This window comes from Lepisma saccharinum, chromosome 13 (assembly GCF_977018435.1).
Source record: "Lepisma saccharinum chromosome 13, izLepSacc3.1, whole genome shotgun sequence".
Classification (NCBI taxonomy): Eukaryota; Metazoa; Arthropoda; class Insecta; order Zygentoma; family Lepismatidae; genus Lepisma; species Lepisma saccharinum.
In genome coordinates, this window is record NC_139241.1 from 25,930,712 (window position 1) to 25,952,043 (window position 21,332).

At 37.4% G+C, this 21,332-nt stretch overlaps 1 protein-coding gene across 2 annotated transcripts in view; it reads right to left on the reverse strand.

The window, feature by feature from the left end:
* Positions 1 to 6,225: 6,225 nt before the first annotated feature.
* LOC145997212 (arginine kinase) overlaps positions 6,226 to 21,332 on the reverse strand; it is a 53,962-nt gene continuing 38,855 nt past the window's right edge. For both annotated transcript variants that reach the window (XM_083133972.1, XM_083133973.1), the window contains exons 2-5: positions 20,020 to 20,195; positions 11,356 to 11,534; positions 9,068 to 9,307; positions 6,226 to 7,247 (exon numbers count right to left, since the gene is read on the reverse strand). In XM_083133972.1, the coding sequence (XP_082990098.1) occupies positions 6,762 to 7,247; positions 9,068 to 9,307; positions 11,356 to 11,534; positions 20,020 to 20,195 (1,081 nt within the window). In that variant the 3' untranslated portion in view covers positions 6,226 to 6,761. The remainder of the gene's footprint in view (positions 7,248 to 9,067; positions 9,308 to 11,355; positions 11,535 to 20,019; positions 20,196 to 21,332) is intronic.

Genomic DNA, 21,332 nt, shown 5'->3' on the forward strand with positions numbered 1-21,332 from the left:
ATAACACTGTTAATAGAATAGAAGTACATCATACAAATGATGCACCTGTTTTAAATTAAACAGTATACCAACACTATAAGAATTATATTTTAAGAAGTGATGTTATGTAATGCAGCTATAGTATGCAACTTAAGTAGAATGTGAAACACGTTTTTACATCCATTTCTTTGCAGTCTTTCAAGAATATTAATTTAATAGGATGTCAATAGTTTCTTATGACCCCGCGATATTTACCCTTTTCCAGCTTCTCTTTTCGCAAGTTCGGCGCGAAAAACGTGTGGATACCATATTGCTAAATATAATCCCATAAATATAATATTCGAACTCTCCCCCACTACAGAAATCCATTGACAATCTAAGATTTAACACTTTATCAAGAGCTTCATATCTCCCACCTTAAATTTAATACTCAATCCTCCCACCAAAACTTTGGGCCAATTTTAGACTTACTGTTTATGTTGAAGAGTGGATGTTGCCTCCTCCAAAATAAATAATTCTGTCACCAGAATTTTCGCAACAGTCCAGACAATAGTAATATACAAGAATTGGATATCTCCTCAATTGAAAGCTTAATCCCCGCCCAACCAAAATATCCTCTTTAATCTAAGACTTAACACTGATATTCAAGAGTTGAATATTGCCCCCCCCCCCCCAACGTTTAATTCTCAATCCCCCCAGAATCCACGTGTCAATATGTAATAGTTGGATATTTCCTTCCACCACCACTCCCCCCTTCTCCCGATAATACGTATTACCCTTTATAATTCCCTTGGAAGTCTACAAATTGCTATTTATATAGCAGCAATAGTAACTTGTGTCCAATACTATATTGTTCATGTCAAATTTCCATCATAACTCCCCCCCCAAATTGGGTGGACCCAACAGACGTCCACAAACCTACCTTTCTTTTCTTTATCTAATGGATTAAATATGCTGCATTTAAGGTGTAAAATTTTTAGATATATTTTAGAAAAATATATAAACGTTGAATTTTATGTTATTTGAAAGGGAAAAATATCCCCCCAAAAAATCTCGATGGCGCAGTCTGCGTCATATCCCCCCCCCCCCCTGTTGACAACTATAATTTTTTTCTGTAAAATTATGTACTTCTTGAGGAATTTGGTGTGCAGAAAGTTTGCTGTCCCTCTAAGGTCGGGCGAATTGGTGATAATTATCAACAAATGAAACCTTTTCCAAGAATTATAAAGCGCTACAAGCAAGAGAAGAATTGCTACGCAGCTACTAGCTATCATGCTCAAATTTGATGATTTTTTGGTCTAAACTCTAACTTACTTTCCATGATATGTATGTATGTACGATATGAGTGCATATAAAAGTATTTGTTTTCCAAGCGTTATGCATATTTCTATTGAACCCTATCGAGGATCTCCTTTCCTTAATTGGCCAGACGAAGATGTAATTCAGTAAGTGATCTCTTCTGTAATGGCAACGATTTTTCTATTTTAATTTCACGCAAATTCCTTTATTTTTACCCTTTGATATCTTGTGTGAAAATACTAGTTTTAGTGATTGGAAAGTTTAATGCAGAATGAGCACAAATTGTGCGTTTCTTGTGTGTCTTAAAACTTTCCCAATCAGATATTCATTAAATGCAAATATTCATATGCCCTTATCAATTTGTAAAGCCACCGTGAGTCAAGTAAAAGGATCATTCATTAACCCTCATCAAGAAAGCAGCACTCTTTCGAGTTAAAAACTTATAATATTAAAAACTGCATATTCATAATCATTCATTTTAATTATAGAGAAAACAAAAAGTCTTCACTGTTGTCGGTCTTGAATACTTTCTGTCGCCATCTTTAAATATATAATGTACACACAGCATGTGTCTTGTGTTGAAAGAAATTTATGGTTTCATAAATATAAACACTTCTTATAACCTAATAAATTTCCTTCTTAAATAGTACAAAGGATAAGACAATATATTCACTACAGAAAGAGAAGTACACAGTGAGCAGTTGAAAGCATGGACAGGCAGATACAATAAAAGGAAGGGGGGCCTAAATGATTTATGAGAAGTAGGGAGATTATATCAAGACTGACACAGGAAAGGCAGAAGAAATTATAGAGAAGGGAAAATCCTGAGCAGCAACGGTTCTTTGGGGGTCAGGACCTGTCAAGTGTTTTCTCAGTAGGTGACGGTATCGAGTCTCTTCGCCAACTTTTTCTATAGTGGAGTGGATAGAGAAAATACAGATAAGGATTATGCGCGGAGGCATGTGTGTGTGTGTGCGCGAGATAGAGAGAGAGAGAGAGACAGAGAGAGAGAGACAGAGAAAGGTGAAACACAAGCAGAGGAAAAAGTTAAGTAAAGGATAAATAAGAAAACGCACACCATAAAAAATAAATGGGGAAACAAATACAAACGAAATCGGAAGAGAAAAAATCCATGTTTATGAAATTCATACGCGCGCGCGCACACACACACACAACCCCCCCCCCACACACACACACATATATATATATATATATATATATATATATATATATATATATATATATATATATATATATAAAAATTATATCTGCCAACCCTAATTTATCAATATATGGATCCTGCCCACCCGGTCAACATTTTCTGGCGCCGCCATGTTTCTGCTGTGTATAATGTTTTTCGATGTTCTCGTACCGCTCATTTTTAAGAAGTCAAAAATTGTGTTTATGCTTATCAACCTTTGTAAGAGAACGTTTCATTATCGTTATTTGGCTTCCTGAATATTCTAAAATCGGACGGCTACCACCCGGTTTATTAAAAATACTAAATAGTTGACATATTCATTCAAAATGTAACGTTTCACTAGAAAATTATAACAGATTAAATACATAATGTTGTAGTTTTACCGCCCACAAAAATTAGTCCTTTACATCTATTTTTCTCAACTTTATTTATTACATTTTTAAAAGAAAATAATAAGCCCATGAGATGCGAGGCCCCTTCGCCCACCCTTTGCTATGACTCTGCTGTTATCATAATTCCTCCTATTGTCACGGTAAATTGAAGGTCAGATATGAGGAGTAAAAAGTGGTCTCAAGTCTGATTCCCTTTTAATGCACCTTGTAGACTAGTACTGATCAAAATTTAAACTGTAGCTCCAGTTGCCAATTAGCCTATCATGAACATCCAGTGGACTTCTCGAGCCTGTTAAACGTGTTAATAAAAATAAAAAACGAATGAGTCTTGAATATTATTAGGCATATAGTACAACCAAAAATATGGCAGTTGGAAGGGGCGATCGCCCCATTCGCCCTCACCGTAGATCCACGCTTGTGCTGCGGCAACTTGTTTTTTTTGGGGGGGGGGGGGAAGCGATGATCACTTTATTCAAGGCGATTATTTTTTTACTATTTCACGTAGCAATAGCACAAACAGGGTGATTTGTACTCATTCTACCGGCATTCAAGAAAAGGTGTGTATCCTATACTTAAAAAATCGATCCATTTATTTGAAGCTTCACGAAGTAAGTTCGATTCTGTCCTCTTCATGACGTCACAGCGCGCAGAGGACCATGGGAAAAATCTTGGAACCTCGGGAATGGCCTACCTAAAATGTATCTTGAGTGTGGGTAGAGAATTTTGTTTGGGTGAACAGAAGTGTCAACAGACCATGATCAGGACACTTGGGCAGCTTTATAAACAATATCTAATATTTATCAAATAAGCTACACAGTTCGTCAGGAATTTTGATTAAGACTGTTGGGCTAGTGCTCACCTACACCACTTCAGACAAAGTGTACCATTCCACATAATTTTCCAGCTTCTGCTAAAAATTAGATCTTGCTTTGGCACTTTTCATAACCCGTCTGCTATTTGTTAGTGTATATCTCAGATAAGAGATCACCTTGAAATGGATAATACGCCTCCAGAATGGGCTTATATGTTAAAGAGTTTCTTTGGAAAAGCAATTTACATGTTCATCGTTTACAAGTGTGAGTGCTACCTTAGAAATAAGTACTATTTTGGTAGTTTGGGCGCATGGCACATCCAGCTACTAACATGTTATAAAAATTGGTTTCTAGCAGCCCTGAAACAGCCCTTCTAACTTAACGTAGGAAATATTAGAATTCTAACTGAAAATAATGCTCGTAAGTTGGTTAAGTTTTGCGCTATCAGCATGTTTGAGAAACTGATTTTCGCCAAACGCTAGCAGCTGGATGTGCTCCGCACCAAACCCCTCTTATGTTTATGGTCTTGAAACAGCAAGGTAGGATTTTCAATTAAAGTTCTCCTGTTTTCTAACATCAAGTATTTTTCTGTTCCCTCAATTTTCCTACATTTCAGGAAGACGTTTGCAATTTCTATCATTGTAGGTGAATATAATTTATTGTTTTCAATAGATTTTCATTGAAAACAATAAACGAGTTGACAAAGTAAAGGTAAAAATCTGTATAAAGAGCTGGATTTCGATCCTGCAATGTTTGTTCCTGAAGAAAGAAAATCAAGAACAACTTTGCTCGGCACCTTAACTACCTTGAGACTCAACCTATCAAACTACATATATTTGGCAATGTTTCCTTTATTGTAGTTTGTTTTTCATTTATGGGATTTATGCAGTCAAATAGTTTTATTATGTCGTCACTATTACCTGAACCCCCCCCCCCCACCCAAACCTACAAATATCTCCTTTAAATGGTGTATAGTGGTAATTTTTACTTCATTAACAGGATTAAACATCTTGTGCAATAAGTTGTAACATGATAAATTCATCTTCAGGGCATCTACCCCCACTTCTTTACCTTTAAATGGCAGCTCCTCCGAAATAAAATTTTGCTATGGGCTTGGTGTCTACTCTGAATATGTTAAATTACGTTCAATTGTTTTTTAAAAAAAACTTTTATTCACTGGAACCACCTGTTCAAGTTTTTATCTTTCCTTGTAAGGGATTTCTAAATAGTATCTGCACAAATATACTCTTGTCTTCAGTTTCTCACATTTCAGCCACATCTGAATAAGTCTGAGTGATATCGGCAGCAAAGTGCATTTTTCCTACCACCAGTTAGCTACGTAGTTGCTCACAGAATTTCCAAATCATTCTTTGATCAAAATGTTGCAAAGACCCTGTCAATTTATGTTCTGTACACGGCACTAGCTATCATCTACTCATCAACCAATGAGGGAGTTACCTTTCAGTTCCGCACAAAGTCCAGGTTCCATCCAAAATATAACTTCACAATGAATTGGAACCCTAGAATCTTTCATTCAACCTAACCCACATCAACCTTTCTGCCAGTAGTGTAGTCAAAACAAGAATTATTTGAGCAGTCTTCAATGTAAAAAGTGATGAACTGTAAATAGGTTTTCATGCACTAGAATTTGGCATAGTTCTTCCTCGTAGTATCATTCTCTATGTCAAGATTGAGAGAAATTAATTATAAAATAATCTAATAATTAATCAGTTCTTCATTTTTGTTATCGGGCATTATCTTTCAGAGAAGCTAGCTAAGACAAATTGCCCTCATCCCTATGCAAGCTATCAGAAAGAACAAGTCGTATTCTGCCATCATTCTCAGAATAACATTCTAATCGGGTATACGGACTCAAGATAATTTCAAAGCAACGATGAATGTTTTAATATTTTAAGTCTCTCTCAGAAAGTCTATTTTTCTCTTTTCAACTGAAATACCAACAGGAGTTGTCACTTAAATATTCACAAAAAATTAGTTATCATTCCCCCTCTTCTCCCCCTATCCCTATGATGGAGCATGAGGAAGTTATCATATAACACTAATCTGGATAGCATAATTTTTACTTCTTTCATGCTTCCAAAGCTGATTGTGGGGATTTTTTTTCATTTGAGAATTGCAAATTGCTCGAAAATAAAAAAAAAAAAATTAAACAATCCCAATCGAAGCCTGTTTTAACATTATTTTTTCCTGGTTAATTTAGGATTGCTTTAAAATGCTGTGGTATCATATTCTTTCGAAAGACCGATGCAATAAAAGAAAATAAAACATTTGCTGGACTTTAGTAAAGTCATTTGTGCCCAAATGTATTGTGAGAGCATACTTATGTAGACAGAGAATTCAGATTCATTATGCCAACATACGTTAAATGAATTCTTTCCCAGTAATAGAGAACAGTGAATCTTAAGAAAATATAACCCACCTACAGGAAACATTTTCACTTAATACTTTGCAACGTGCATTTCTGGGTTTGAAAAAAATGTAAACACCGTTCAAAGACAACAGAAAAGAAAACAAATCAATATTTTGAGATTTAGTTTATTTTTTTTCTCCTTTGCATCTTAACATGGAAATACCAACTTTTGTAATTAATTTTGTAACATTTTTAAATATTCCTGTAAAGGATAACCAATCAATAAACATAAGCTTCCACCATCCTGTCATAATAATGCAAAGAGCTTTATTAAAGGAAGTGAAGCACAAAAAAATAATGGGCTTTTAAGATACTTATTTCTGAAGCTAACAATAAAATTTCAGTACAATATTAACATGTACACAAGTACATATAATTTGTAAACTAGCATGTCTTTAGTGAAAAGTCTTCATTTTTCAAAAACTTCGACAAAGTGTTCCCTAACTCATGACTAGTTTCAGTAGGTTTATTTGGAATTTCTGTTGCCTCTTTATATAATGCAACGATACTGAAAAAATGGAAAGTCTCCCCTTGAAGTGCCCCTAGTGGTACAATTTTCTTAAATATATTTTTTTCTTCTAATCGAGGCTGTTGGTGGTATTCCAGGAACCTGGGTTGACAAGGATCATTATCATTTGACTTATTGCTTATGGAAGTTCCTTCTCCATCTTGATGATCTCAGCAATGCCGTCGTACATCTCCTTGACAGCCTGGAACTCTGTCAAGCCCATCCTCCTCTTGTTGGAGATGTCGTAGATGCCACCTTCAGCCTCCGTGTGCTCGCCGCGCGTGCCACGGACTTGAAGGTTGAACTTGCCGGCAACCTCTTCCAGCTTAGCCTTGTTGGCAGCCAACTTCGGCACCTTTATGTGCACGGAGGCTCTCACGGTCGTGCCGAGGTTGGTGGGGCAGAATGTGAGGAAGCCCAGACGGTCATCGTGGGAGAAGGGGATTCGCTTCTCAATATCATTCACGGCGCTGACCAAGCGTCTGTACACCTGGCCCAGGTCACCACCCATCTGCATGGAAATAATACGCAGGTGATCCTCTTCATTGCACCACACCAGGAAGGTCTTGTTGTCATTGTGGTAGATGCCTCTGCCAGTTGGCCAGAAACGGCAAGCATTAGCAGCCTACATAAAGAATACCATTGTTAAAAATAGTACACCACAAAAAACATAGGATTTAGTGTGCTCAATAATGTATTAAAAAACTATATTCACTTATCTTTCTAATCCGAATCTATTATTTAATTTCATCTGAACATTAACAATAAAATAATTCTACCAAGAGAAAACTAATTAAATTACCTAGTTGGCCTAAAAAAAAAAAACAGAAAATTTCACAGAGCATAATCAATGAGCTGACATGTTAGCTCTGATGGGAACCAATTCTCTGAACTTTCAGATTTACAAATACCTCTGAAAATATTTAAACCAGTGAAACATTACAGCAAATTCTAGGTTTAACAAATACAAAGATTTCCCCTCCCAATCCACAGTAAAAGGGCCTCCTCGATGGTGCAGTGGTAACATCATTGCCTTGTAATCAAGGGGTCCCAGGTTCGATACCTGGTGGAGGCACTTTAAACTGTCAGTCCAGTCTCGATTAGCCTTACTGTGCATAAAGGACTTAAAACAATAATTCAATCAATCAATCCACATTAAAATATTACTTTTCCACAGAAGAAAATTGGATTTAACAAGGATCTCAATTTAGGAGATACCTAAATATGAGAATCCATAAAATTAAAATGTGAAAGATGGGAAAGTAGCCATAGTGATGGAAAATTGTCACTTAAGCTCATTTCATAAAACTGTATTATGCATATTCAAGTTTAATCAGTCATTCAGATTAAATGGGTTGAAAACCTGGAATACAAATTACCACAGATGCAGCTGCTAATACATAAATGTCTTAAATGAAGTCTCACAGGACCAATTATATGACCCCCTAGCATGGAAGGCATAATAAATCTCATGGAAACTAGTCTTTAGTTGTATAATACCTCTATTAGTCTCATATCATACTCACAGGCAGAAAAACTCTTGGCTCCTTTTGAGTCATCTGTGCAAGGAGGTTGATGGGGAGATTTTTCACTTACACATTGTAGGAAGCAACTGAGGCATGGGGAAGGGGGGAGGGGGGAGGGTAGGTGTGGCAAGGGCAAGAATCAGTCAAGTCCCAGTAAGTAAACAAATATACCCTTAAGTTTTAAATTTTAATAAATAACCCATGGCACAACAACCTATAAGGGCCAGGACCCACTTACTCCCACATGCCAACCACTTAAGGGATGACATGTGGTCGGCACGATGTTGTTAACACTACTCATTCATAGTTCCCAATTTCCTCATTATGGTATTCGGCCACCAGTACCTTAAACTGACCAAAATCTCAGTATAAAATGTTATGTTCCCCACGGGAGATTAACCAGAAAATCTATTTCGATATCCTTGTGTGAATCTCCTGATCAGAAATGTTTAGTATGCGTGCATGTTATGTATGTGTACATGTCTGTGTAGAAATGTGTCTTCATTTTTAAAATTGTCTTTCTGCTCCTTGTACCTTTTTCTTTTTATCTGGTTTATGTAGAAGAGTTACATATATAAACTGGGTTAGGTGAGAGAACAGCCACACACAAACTCCCTAGCCCTTCAATAAAGAAAATTCGAATTGAATGCATCCCATAGCCAGAGCCCAAGTTCCAACGCCTTTTTAAACCTAGAAATTTTGAGGGACAAGTGATCCCATTGCATATGCCTATGGTAGGAAAAAGCTTTTACATGGGCAGTAAGATTGGGTCATTTCATAATTAATTGTTTATTTGGTTAAGTGGAACAAGGAATAGAAAAAGCAGAGTGATGTGCCACAACAGTTTACAGAATCAATTAATCGTCATTAAAGAAAAACCTAGAGTCTAGAGAAGCACTGGATATTGGAATCCACTCACCTGCAAGAATCTGTCACCCTCCTTGAAGAGGAAGTGGTCATCAATCAGCTGCTGCTGAGTCTCCTTGCCCATGCCGGTCAAGGGATGGTAGGTGCCCTTCAGCTCCCCAGAGAGGCCAGAGAGGGTGGCGGACAGCTTGTCCTCCATCTCCTTGTACTGGGCTTCTGTGAGGCAAGGGTTGAAGGGGTAGCCCTGCATTGAGCGGCCGCATCGGACTCTGGTAGAAATAACAAATTGGCCCTGAAAAACGACAAAAAACCTTAAAACACTTGAGAAGAAAATTTTGTCAAGTAAAGAAATAAGCATTATTTCCTCTTGCAGTTTATGGCTGTTACAAGCACAAAAACACAATTTTTGTTCTCTGTTTTGGTAGAACACACTTCATCAGTAATTTGCTTGTAACAGCCATAAACTACAAGAGAACTCATTCTACAGTGCAAGCAATATGTACCTACAAGAAAAAGGAAATATAATGCATTCAAAATTTCTATTTCATTACAAGACATTTAAGTGTTAAAATGTGGAAAATTGAGTGAACCTTCCTTTCTGTGTAGCTGGGAATTCAATGGTCAATTGAATACCTTTTTTGGATGTGTTAGTTGATTTTGTTTGTCACCTTAACCAAATTAGTCATACCTAATTACAAAAATGATTAACGAAATGAATGGGGGAATAATTCAAGATTTATCCACAATTTTCATTAGCATTCATTGAGAAATAACCAACTATTTAAATTTAGTGATACACCAACCTCCATGGCATAGTGGTTACAGTGTCAGAGGTCCCAGGTTTGAATCCCAGCCTGGGCATGGGTGTTCTTTGTGATGTCCCTTCATCATATCATGAATCTTTGCAATTAGCCAAAAGTGGCAGAGAACTGAAGTAAAATTAACTGAAGTAAAATAAACCACATAAACAACAAATTTAGTACTAAAAACATAATTCAGACCCTGTATCAACAGAATTTCACATGACAAATTCATAAGAAAACATCTACACATCAGCTGTAATAATAGTCAAAATCTCTTCCAGATCTGTCTTCATTTCCTAGCAGTTCAATATGTTTTCATGTGCTGCAATTCTCCTGTTCAAAAATATGTCATCCCAGTTCACTTTTTCCCAAAAAATTCACTCCCTCCACTGGGAGGGAGGGAGGGGAGAGGTTTAAAAGTCAAACTGGATATGTAGTAAAAGTAGCAAAAAAGTAGGTTTTGTCAGCAAAATTTTTGTTATGCAATGAAACTTCTATCACCAGTCTTTGGAAAGTAAATTTGTTAGTTACTTCACTTAAGAAGTTACTGTTGCAGTTACTAATTTTCAAAATAACTACATTACAATCACTGTTCCTAAGTTACTTTTAAAACTGCTTTCTCTACATAAGATATAGCCCACTTTTTCAGTGATGATTTAAAGTTAGAATTAATTAATTTTCATTGAGTTACGATTAATCTCAAGATTGATTGTGAATAGAGGTGCAAAACTTCCAGGTAATCTCCTATATTTTCAAATATGACATGCAAAATAATTGCTTGCAACCCCTTACTGTTGAGCTCTGAAGCAGTGATTGAGTATTCAAAATTATTATTACAGAAAATACAATCGTATCCTAGGTTTTATAAAATAAAAACAATTTGGTTCGAGTGCAGTTTACAAGGTGTATTACGCAGTGACTTACGAAAAGATCACATTTCTTTGCACCATGCCCATTCTATGAAGTAAGCATTTGGTTAAAAATATGGTCGAACAACAGAAATAATATTTCCATGAGAAAACTGTTAAGGCAAGTAACCTAATGACATTAAAGTAACAGCAAAGGTTACTTCAAAAGTAACTGGTTACATTTACATTTGCTATTACTGAAGACTTATGAAGTTGCAAGTAATCTGTTGCTCCCAAAAACAGATTATCTTGCAGTAAAAACTTTTGAGTTTGTTATTAGTCCACTTATGTACACTCCTGTTCAGATAAAGTGGCACATGCTTCATGTCCAATCTTATAAAATGTGACACTTTGGGTGAACAGGAGTGTACAGATATTCTAATCTGAACTGGACCTACATTCTAAGAGGAATTGGAACCACTAAGTGACTCCACTGGATATCAAACCTGGCTGGAACCTATGCATACTATTAGGGTTGATCGTATGAAAAGTTCTAGTTGTATTTTCTTCCTCTACAACACTCAACAAAATCCCTTTCAAATGGCATGGCTGATGAACTAAATTCTCGAACACCATTGCCCCTTGTGCATACATCTAAAACCACAAGAGCCTTACTAACTAAAATTTACCTCAGGGTCCAAGTTGCCGAAAGTGTCAACATCGCCCCAGTCCTTGGGAGGGTGCTTATCAGTCTTCTTAAAGCCACCATGATAATCCTCAATTATGGGATCAAAGAGGTCTGCAAAAATTGTGTAGGCCTCTGCATCTGGGGCATAAATACCAACGCCAGAGTCCAAGTTCTCAACACCTGAAACGAGTTGTAAAAAAATGTTAGCTTGACAACATTCACGTTTTACACTTAAAATCTTACAGCTACTCAACTTTTGTCTTCCTTGCTCATGTGAAACACTTCCTGAAAGATCAGACCTGACTCTATTATTAAGTTATGAGGAGGCTTTCCATGCTTAACATTTCAAGCTATAACACTTACAAAACAAGCATTTGATTATCGTGATAGTGTTGCAATATTAATAAAAACATACATCCAAACATCGGCTCGCATTAAGTGTTGCAGTGTGTAATATCCTGGCAAGAAAGTTGGATTCAAGTCCACTTTACATTCAGATAGGCTAACTTTAACAACCTACAGTTAAAAATCGGATCTGAACAACTGTGCAATGTGCCTCCATAAGGGATTGAACCCAGGACCCCTTGAGAAGGAAGACAGTATTACCACTAGCCATCAGGAAGGTCCAAGTTCCAAAACAAAATTTCCTCGAATTGCCTTATATTGTATTACTTCGTGGAAATTTAAATATAATTTTGAACTTAATTTTGTTAAACATACTCTATTTAATTTTAAACAATGGCGTTCAATTCAGGAGATAAAGATACACTGCAAAATCCACATGTGCAGAATAAGTTCCTTTATTACATTTAGCATTACGAAAGCCAAAGCATAAGAAATAGTACAAGACATACAGGACTGCTAATAACTAAATTTAATGTCTCGGCATTGCCTTGAATTCAAAGGTCGGGGGGAGGGGAGGTTAAGTCAATTTTCTGTTTTAAGCGAGGTATTGGTGATCTTTTGAACTAAGATGAAGAAAGGTATGAAATTGGGGGAAAGAATCATACAAGACATTATCAAATTCTTTCCCCCATTTCATACCTCTCAGCTAACTCTTCACCTTGGTACGAAATACACCAATAACTAGCTTAAAAGGGAAAACTGACTTACCTGTTATTTTCCCCCCCTGACCCTTCAATTAAGGATCCTACAGGAAGAAGGTGAAAAGCCAGAAATATGGAAGGATATAATATTACATGTGTATGTACGTGTGTGTGCTGCGTTTTCTTTTCGATACTTTTATGGAGGCAGTTTATGTTATAACACAATCACAAATTCTGAGTAGAAACTTATTTTCTATATTTAAAATTGTTTCGAAGAATATGATAAATACGTATATAATTAATTATTAACTAAAACTGCAAAATCAAAAGATTTTAAATAAATTTTAAAATGTGAATACCATTAAAATTTAATCAAGATCCCCTTTTTCTAAATTTGCATTTCAATTTTGAAGTAAGTATGACCTAGTAATAGATAAGGAGTAATTTATGTACTGATGCAGTCCGGATGTCTTCATTATGGAACCATTAAATCACCTACAGTTTACACTCCTTTCTGGCAGACGACACAGATAATGGGAACAAAAATTGTGCAAGATTAGGTACTTTTAGTTCTTTGGAGTTCCCATTTAGCCAAATTGTTTTTACTCTCGTCTTGGTGCGAGTTGGTTCAGCATAGTTAGTACAACTGGGGGAGCTATTTGGAAAAAAAGAGTAGCAAATTTTGTTCTAGAAAGCAAGGTGAAGGCAGGGATGAACTAAGCGTTCATCATATGAAAACAAAGCCAGCTGTAAGATTTTGACCCTCAAGAGCTCTTGCACCGTCGAGGTTGATTTACTTTTTCACATTTCTGTCTGAAAGTACATGAGTGGATTTATCCACGCCAACTTTCTCTTGAAGAAAGAAGTATGTCTGAATTGATTGTCATTTCGGCTCTAAATTTACCCTTACACCCCCTTCGGAAAATAAAGGAAGTTACACCCTCCCCAGATAGATTTTTTTTGGATAAGCCACTGGATTTAATATGTATTTGGTCCCATAATGCCCATGCTTGAATGGTGAATAGCAACTGTATATAATACTGGTTAGTAAATGACCACAAATATATGCGATCCCCCACCCCCATCCGAAAGTTTTTCTATGTAGGCCATTAAGATAGGCACTAGCAAAATATTTCAGTTCAGCGGAAATAACTTGTTTTATAGGGCTTATCAGCAGTTACATTGCGTATAATGCACTATTAAATAATTGCATATACTCGTTGTGCATACATCAAATGGGCGTGGCGACAAAGGGCCATTGCAAGTTATTATCCCACCGAGCATAAGCAGAGATTCTCAGCCGTCTCCTCTCCCCATCAAGAAGGAAATCATCTATTGTCTCATTAAGCGCCGGCGACAGCTGCAAGCTACCCACATCCGGGAAGTTCTTTTTTTCTGTTGGGAGACGAACACGCCAAGAGTTTTCCCTTACGAAAGCTTCGGGAGGAAACACCCGTGTGACTAACGCCGTCCATTCCATACGAATTTGACGCATGCAACTTGCAACACAGGAGCGAATAAATACAGACAGGAAGGAAGGGAGACAACTGCGGCCACGATGTGGGTTGCTTAATAAAGAAGGCATAAATTTTATCACAATGAACGGTGGTGCATGAAACAGTGTTGCAAAGGCGAGGTAATATCACAAAGTTCCAGTTTGCACTGCACTGGGTAGTTAACTCCGATAATGTACGACTGACTACGCGTAAATAACTGGTCTACAACTACATAACGTAGAGTGTAATCTATGTAAACTTAATATTCAGCGAAGGCGCGGATCCAGAGGGAGGGCGATAGGAGCAATCGCCCCTCCCAACTGCTAGTTTCTTCCATATATTATTAAGCCTATAATTTTTGAATACCCAAATGTTCTGTCTAATCGCCAAACTTAACTGACTGGAGAATGTTGTTTAAAGTTTTATTTAAGTCCACGTTATGCTCATCATAGGTTAATGGGAGCTGCAGCTACAGTTTGCCATTTGGATCGTGACAATGGGAGGAATTATGATAACGCCATACAATAATAACCATCTATTCCAGCCCTGGACCCTTTTTTTTTTTTGCAAAACAATATGCTTATCTCTGGATCATTGAAGTCAGCTTGGTTTCTATTTACAGTACTACATAGGGTATAGTTTATATAAAAAACAGTGCAACTGTAGCTTAGAATTGATCCTCTGTGAGGTGAGGTACTCTACTTAAATTCGCCCCTTATGGACCCGGCACTGCACCAACAGCGGGTTTGGCAGAAAATCGAATTATTGAAGTAAACGAAAGTATTTTGCATTTCTTCACTGTTGCGAATATTTTCATTCTACGTCTACATGGTAAACAATGTGAAGAAATCTCCTTAAGGCTCGGCTCCACCTTTGCACGAGGCCAGGCAGCAGTTTTCGAATTTTCCACTCTCTTCGAAAAACCGCTATTCCAAAATCGGAAAAATTTAATATGCTTAGAATTCCTTGTAGAGTATTCGTGCGAATCTTAGCTTGGTTTAGTTTCTCTGTTGTGTAGATATTCTCAATAGTTTCGTGGTTACGTTAAGTCTATTAAACTATTGATAATATCTAAAGAGAGAAAGCAAAACCACGAAGGTAATCTAAGCACATACAATCTTTCAGATTTTGGAATAACAGAGGTTTTTAAAATGAAAAGGAAAATTTGAAAACTTCTGTCCTGGGTCGGCCAAAGATCCACGCGAACAGCGCCACTTTTCTCCACCCTTCTACATTTTCCTGCAATGGGGATTTTCATTGATTTATTTGACGCAATTTCTTCCAGTTTTGGCTAATCGCGACGACCAGGATGAATGGCTATAAGATGAAATGGGTGAAAGGGAATCGAAAACTGAGGTGAACAGCACAACACAAACCTCAAAGCTGTGGGTTCAGGAAACAGAGCCTCGTAAGTCTGCAAAATGCAGTCAAGGGTGTATATTAGGTTGACAATTTTTTGGGTGTCTTTACAAAGGTTCATGCCTTACATCCTTGGAGGATTTTGATCTTTTAAGTTTTAAAAACCGACGATAACTGTTACCTGCACATCATATAGGGCTACATATTTTTTAAAGGTCAAAATGTTATTTAATATAATATTCACTCATTTCTTATGCAGGCGCTATCACATTCGAATAGAAGAAAGGAGAAGGGAAAATTAGCAAATTAGCACTACAGCTCTGTAACAAGCACGTGGACACAAAAAGAGCAACACACAGAATACATATGCGTTTAATGTTGGACGACAACTGTCTGCGACATAGATGAATCTGTGGTGCATGGTTGCATACACACAGGATACATTGTTTTCAAAGTGCGTGTAGCGCCGAAACAAGATCTCGACGACAAAAAGCTGCTTGCCTTGAGAGATGCTCTAGTCAAATTTTGTTGGTGCTTGACGGAGAAACCGGATAAATAGGTTGTAATTAGGCTGGTTTTAGGATACAGATGACGAGAAATGAAAGGTGTCTATATTTTCACTTTTCAAGACCAGTTACATTTTGAACCAAGTAACTTATTTTTATTTTCCCCAAACCGAAATACAGTGCTCGAAGTGAAATTTCGAAGGGGGTGGAGTTGAAGATTGGTCGAGTCTGGAGATGGGTGGGGGATGCCAGCATGGCACAGCACAACGGCAATTAAGTAGGTGGGGGATGCTTTACAAAAATTCTGAACTGGGCGATGGCATTCCCCAAGGAACACAGCCCACATTATTACTTGATACGAAGAGATTAACTACAAACGTCTGTTAGAGGGGAAGACCAATTGGGGGATTTCGTCTCCCCCAGGGTAGCGTCAAGGGTGAGCCACGGCCCATCTAAAATCTGTTGGAACACCTTCTGGCTCGCCCCGTCAAAATATAGCAGGCATATTTCGCGATGAAAAGAAAATTTAAATTACTCATTTTTCTTTGATGTGGCCTCCATAAATCTTCGACAGCCATTCAGTGGTCCACCCAGACCAGGAAGTCTGGCGCCGCCACTGCCTCTCGCTGTCCCCCAGTGAAATTCGTGTTTTATCGATTTTAAGCACCTCCATGCAAGAGGCAGCTGGTTCCATCACGTATTAACCGTATAAACACCAATAAATCAACATTTATTACCCAGACCAGATGTACGATACCAAAAAATGGCGTCGGACTCTGGTGATGAGCTTCAAATTACAATCTCTAATTTTTCCATTGTAGTTTTGCACTCTTGTCACAAAAGGGAACCTTTAATTCCTTGCATGTTGGGGAACGTACGTGATACCTTGGCGGTCCCTTCCAACATTTCGAAAACCCCGTCTAGCCAGCAGCTCTTAAAATCAATACGGCCTGACCTGGTTCCGGGTTGTCTGAATTGCGTAATCGCGGAGCATCACATTTGAACCGCCCCGGCATTTCGCAGCCATGGTTACAAGGCTCCTCTTCCTACACCTCAACCAGAGCAGATGGGAAAATGAAATTTTACTTTTATGCACTTGTCGGCAGTGGCAATCTTTCTAATTAGTCTTTTCGCCTCGGAATTCACAGTTTTCGGTTTTCCACGTAGCAACTTTTAACTTATGTAGCATAAATCGTTATCGTTAACTAAAGCAATTACGTAGTAAATAATTCATTATATCGTTCAAACAATCGCAAAAGTTCACTTTATGCAGTTGTCGTCGACAACCTCGAGGGAGCCTCCCCGATGGCGCAGTTGTAGCGTCGTCGCTTTGTAATCAAGGGGTCCCGGTTTCGATACCCGGTGGAGACAAAAAACTAAGAAATATGAGAGCTATCATACATTTATATTATTCAATGAATGATCATTTATGTGTGTAATTTATTTGCAAGAAGATTTCCAGCAGAAACGTAACTGTCAAACTTATGTTACTTTTCAAATGCTAGTAACTGCAACAGTTACTTTTTAAAACGAGTAACTCTGTTATAGCCCCACACTTAGGACATGTAATTCAAACCAGTAAATAAAAAAGTTGAATTTGCAATATAACTAAATTTTCTCCAACAGAAAAGTGAGTTCAAGTATTCCTAACAGTGAAATGCAATTTACTTTAATCAAGCTATTAAAACGTTGAACTAAACCTAATATGGTGGACACGTCGGAATCCAAAAATAAAGAGAATAATTTGCTTTCGTTACTGCGTCTATCAATAGAGTAGAATAGAAGAATACAATAGTAGGCCTAGCTACAGTAGCACAAGTAATAACACCTGTAATTGTTTTCGATTATCTTTTGAAAGAATTAACACTTCGTCGTAGGCCTATCTGGTAAGACTGAATACAACTGACCTTGCTGGGGGGGGGGGAGAAACCTTTGTGCTAGTACACTGATACATACATGGGATTTCCTATTATCTACTCAAACCAAGATGGAGACTGTCGCTATCTTGGAAAAAAACACAATGTCTGGCTTCAGAGCAAATTTAACATTTTACAGGATACATAGGAAAGCAAGAAAACATTGTTCATAGAAAACAAAAAGCTGGTCTCCAAGGCAAATAGAAGTGAATTATTTTAAAATAAATTTGAAGATTAGGACATAAGAATGTTACAGAAAGTCAAGCAAAACATGCAGATGAAGTGCACTCGTAAATACTATTATGCAATAGATAATGTAAGACAATTTAGGAACACTGGGGAATTGCAGTTCTGACTAGATTTCAAAATCCAATAAAGGTTAGATTTACATTACAAAAATTAACAACCCTGCTGAATGGATTTAAATATTGTGATAATAGGTTTTAGTAATTACTAGAGCCCGGAATTATAAGCGAAATGCATATTCTTTTCCAGACTTCTAATGGTAAGAAGAAAGGTTATACTTCGTACTACATACCTTGAGCTATTTAACTAAGATTGAAAGTGCTTATAAATGCTTATTTCTGCAGGAAACTTATGCTTTTTTATTTTATGATTTTGGTTTAAAATAGCATATTTTACGCAAATCTGTCATATTTCAATTCTATTTCAATCACACGACGGCATCGGGATGACGAGATCAATGCCTCAACAAAAAAAAAAAAAAAAATAGCCGCACGAGAGAAACTGCATCCAAGAAAACACACAGTCCATCCATAATCATTTTTCCAAATTACCCGATATTATAACACAGTTGAAAGTTCCAAATAATACATTGCAACATTCGCTTTCTCTTATTGATGAAATTTCAGTAACGTTGTCTTCAGAAACTCACGGTGTTGGTGTGACAAGCTCAGTCAGGAATTACTGAAAAATCCAGGTTACAAAACACTCAAAATTTATAAAAATATTTCTGGTGAAAAAACTAACATTGAAGAGGAATTCACCGAAGAAGAACTGTGGTGTGTTTCACCACAGTTTGCGCCTGTAATGTCATGCTACGTGGAAAGAACATTTTCACTGTACAAATCATTCTTGACTGACAGACGCAGGAGCTTCACACAAGAAAATCTCAGGATGACCTTTCTTACATACTGTAACAGCTTTGAATATGGTAAGAGATCTAATAAACAAATGGATTTCTCTTCAGATTTTCCTGTATTTGTATGCTTATTTTGGTGTTTATTTTTTTCTTCATTTTTTGTGCTTATTTTACGGTTTGATTGTGCTTATAAATCCGGGCTCTAGTAATGGCAATAAGAATGGTTAGTCGTTTGATCACAAGAGATTTGTTGTCGAATACAGTATGAAATGGTGGTAACAAAGGCAGTTAATTTAGGTCACCTTCCTTCCTGCCACTATTATGTCCAACAACAAATATATTTATTTCTAGTCTGCCTGTTGCTACCGTGCTTTACTTCTTGCTCGCTCCATCACCCTCGATATATTTATATTTTTTTTGTTGTTGTTCGAAGACATTGTTGAGCTTAGTTTCGCTTCAACAATGTAGTTAACCTTCGTGAAATTGTCCCCCTTATATTGATTGATTTAGTTTATTTTATTTAGTTTTTCTGCCTGTTTTGGATAATCGTGAAGATGAGGAATGGTCGTCTTTAAGATGAGATGTATGAAGGGACAATCACAAACGCATATGTACAATACAACACAAGGCCCGCCCACAGAGGACTATAGTACTAACTGTTAGTCCAGATGCCCGAGCCTCGTTAGCCTGCAAAATGCAGTCCAGGGTGTATTACGTGGAAGGGAAGTTGACATTTTGGTGTCTTGGGAAAGGGCCATCCCCTATTTTGCGGAACTAATGCGCTAGATCAGAAAGCTACCTGCTTTTGTCGACGACATATGTTGTGTATACTTCCAACTTAGTCATAAAAATAAACTGCTGTATTATTTCGACAAAGAATTTGAAAGATCACATGTGACCATTCAATTTGAATTTTAACAGTAGTCTGCTGTGTCAAGTCACATGTGTTTTCAGAAAATTGTTCTTACTCAACGAAGCCTCCAAACAACAGTTTGAAACAATCACAAAATGAAGACCACCTTCCTTCTACATATATTCATCTACACATGAGCTTCAGAATTCTCCATTATGTCTTCGTCAGCAATACAAAATACCATTTCAAACTATTATTCTGGATGTTTCAACAAAAGCGTCAGGTATTGCGAAGTCCTTTTAACACCAAAACCACCAGATCCGAGACCATACATAAGTTATTGCAATTTTTGTTACGTTCCTAATGTGCATTGATATTGAGACTTACCTGACTGGATGACGTCCAACAGGGTGGAGCCAAAGCTCGGAGTCTTCTTGGTCTTGAGGTTGTCGAAAACCTCCTTGCTTAGGAACTTCTTAAGAAGCGACTTGCTGTCAGATTCAGACACCTTCTTGAAGCCAGACTCGAGCTTCTCAAGAACTGCTGGGTCATCCATGACTTTACTGCAAAGAGAGAAACAATTTCTTAGGATCATTTGTTAAATGGAATTGAATTTTTGAAGCAATGTATTACAAGAAGCAAAGCAAATTGTAACTATACGGTCAAGCTAAGTGCAACACGTATCCTCCCGAGTAGAACTAATCATGAAATGTTACAGAAACATCTCGTCACAATTACGTAGGCACTTATGGGTGATCACAACTTGATAATGCGAATGTAGCTAACTCCAGCCCTCTAATGGCCAGGGCCTACCAATTGGCTTTTTCGTTGGGTGACGCGTGGTCAACGCATCGAGTCACATCGCCGCAGTTTTCTGGCTTTCGAGACCGGAGCACGCTACTTCTTTCCAAGTAGCTCCCTAATTGCTCTCAGGACGCATAGTCAACGGCGAAAATTTGGGAGCTTCCATCCGGAATCGAACCCGGGACCGATCGTACCAAAGGAAGGAGCGCTAACTATTTGGGTGCTCAGTAGCCCGATAGTGCAACTATATTCTAAAAGTAATAAATTGAATTCAGTACACAGATTTCAGTACAGTGGAAGATAGTGATTTCGAAAAATACTTGCTTTGATGTAGTTAGGATAACTTAGCATTATGTAACTGTTGAAATAGCTATTCGGTGAAATTCCACCAATTCTTACCAGGTGGAATTCTGCTAAGCCAATATCACCGCCATTCTGGCGTGTGCACAAACAGTATAAATTGTCCACGTTTAAGTCCACTTCAAGCGCAGATACGCTATTTGACACTATGAAGTGTAATCCGAACTACCCTGGAATGAGTCTCCATCAATGATTGAATCAGTGACCCCTTGACAAGTAGGTGACAGTTTACCACTAGCCATTACGGAGGTCAGCGTTTCGACATAAAATTCCCTCACTTCATAAGGGATTGTGGCAAGAAAGAGCCTTGTTTTCATGAAACTTACTTTTGGAGAGATTAAATAAAACTAAAGCTTTGGAAAACTGAATACTGATTCTGAAGAGAAAAGCTACGTGAGGAAACACTGCTTCAGACATACGAAGAATTACATGCTTTGAACGCTCGACAAAATAAGTATTTTGTGCTGAGTGTAAGAAAGAAGACTCAGATTCTCAAAACTATTTCTAGTTTGATTTTTCGTATCAGGAACCCAATA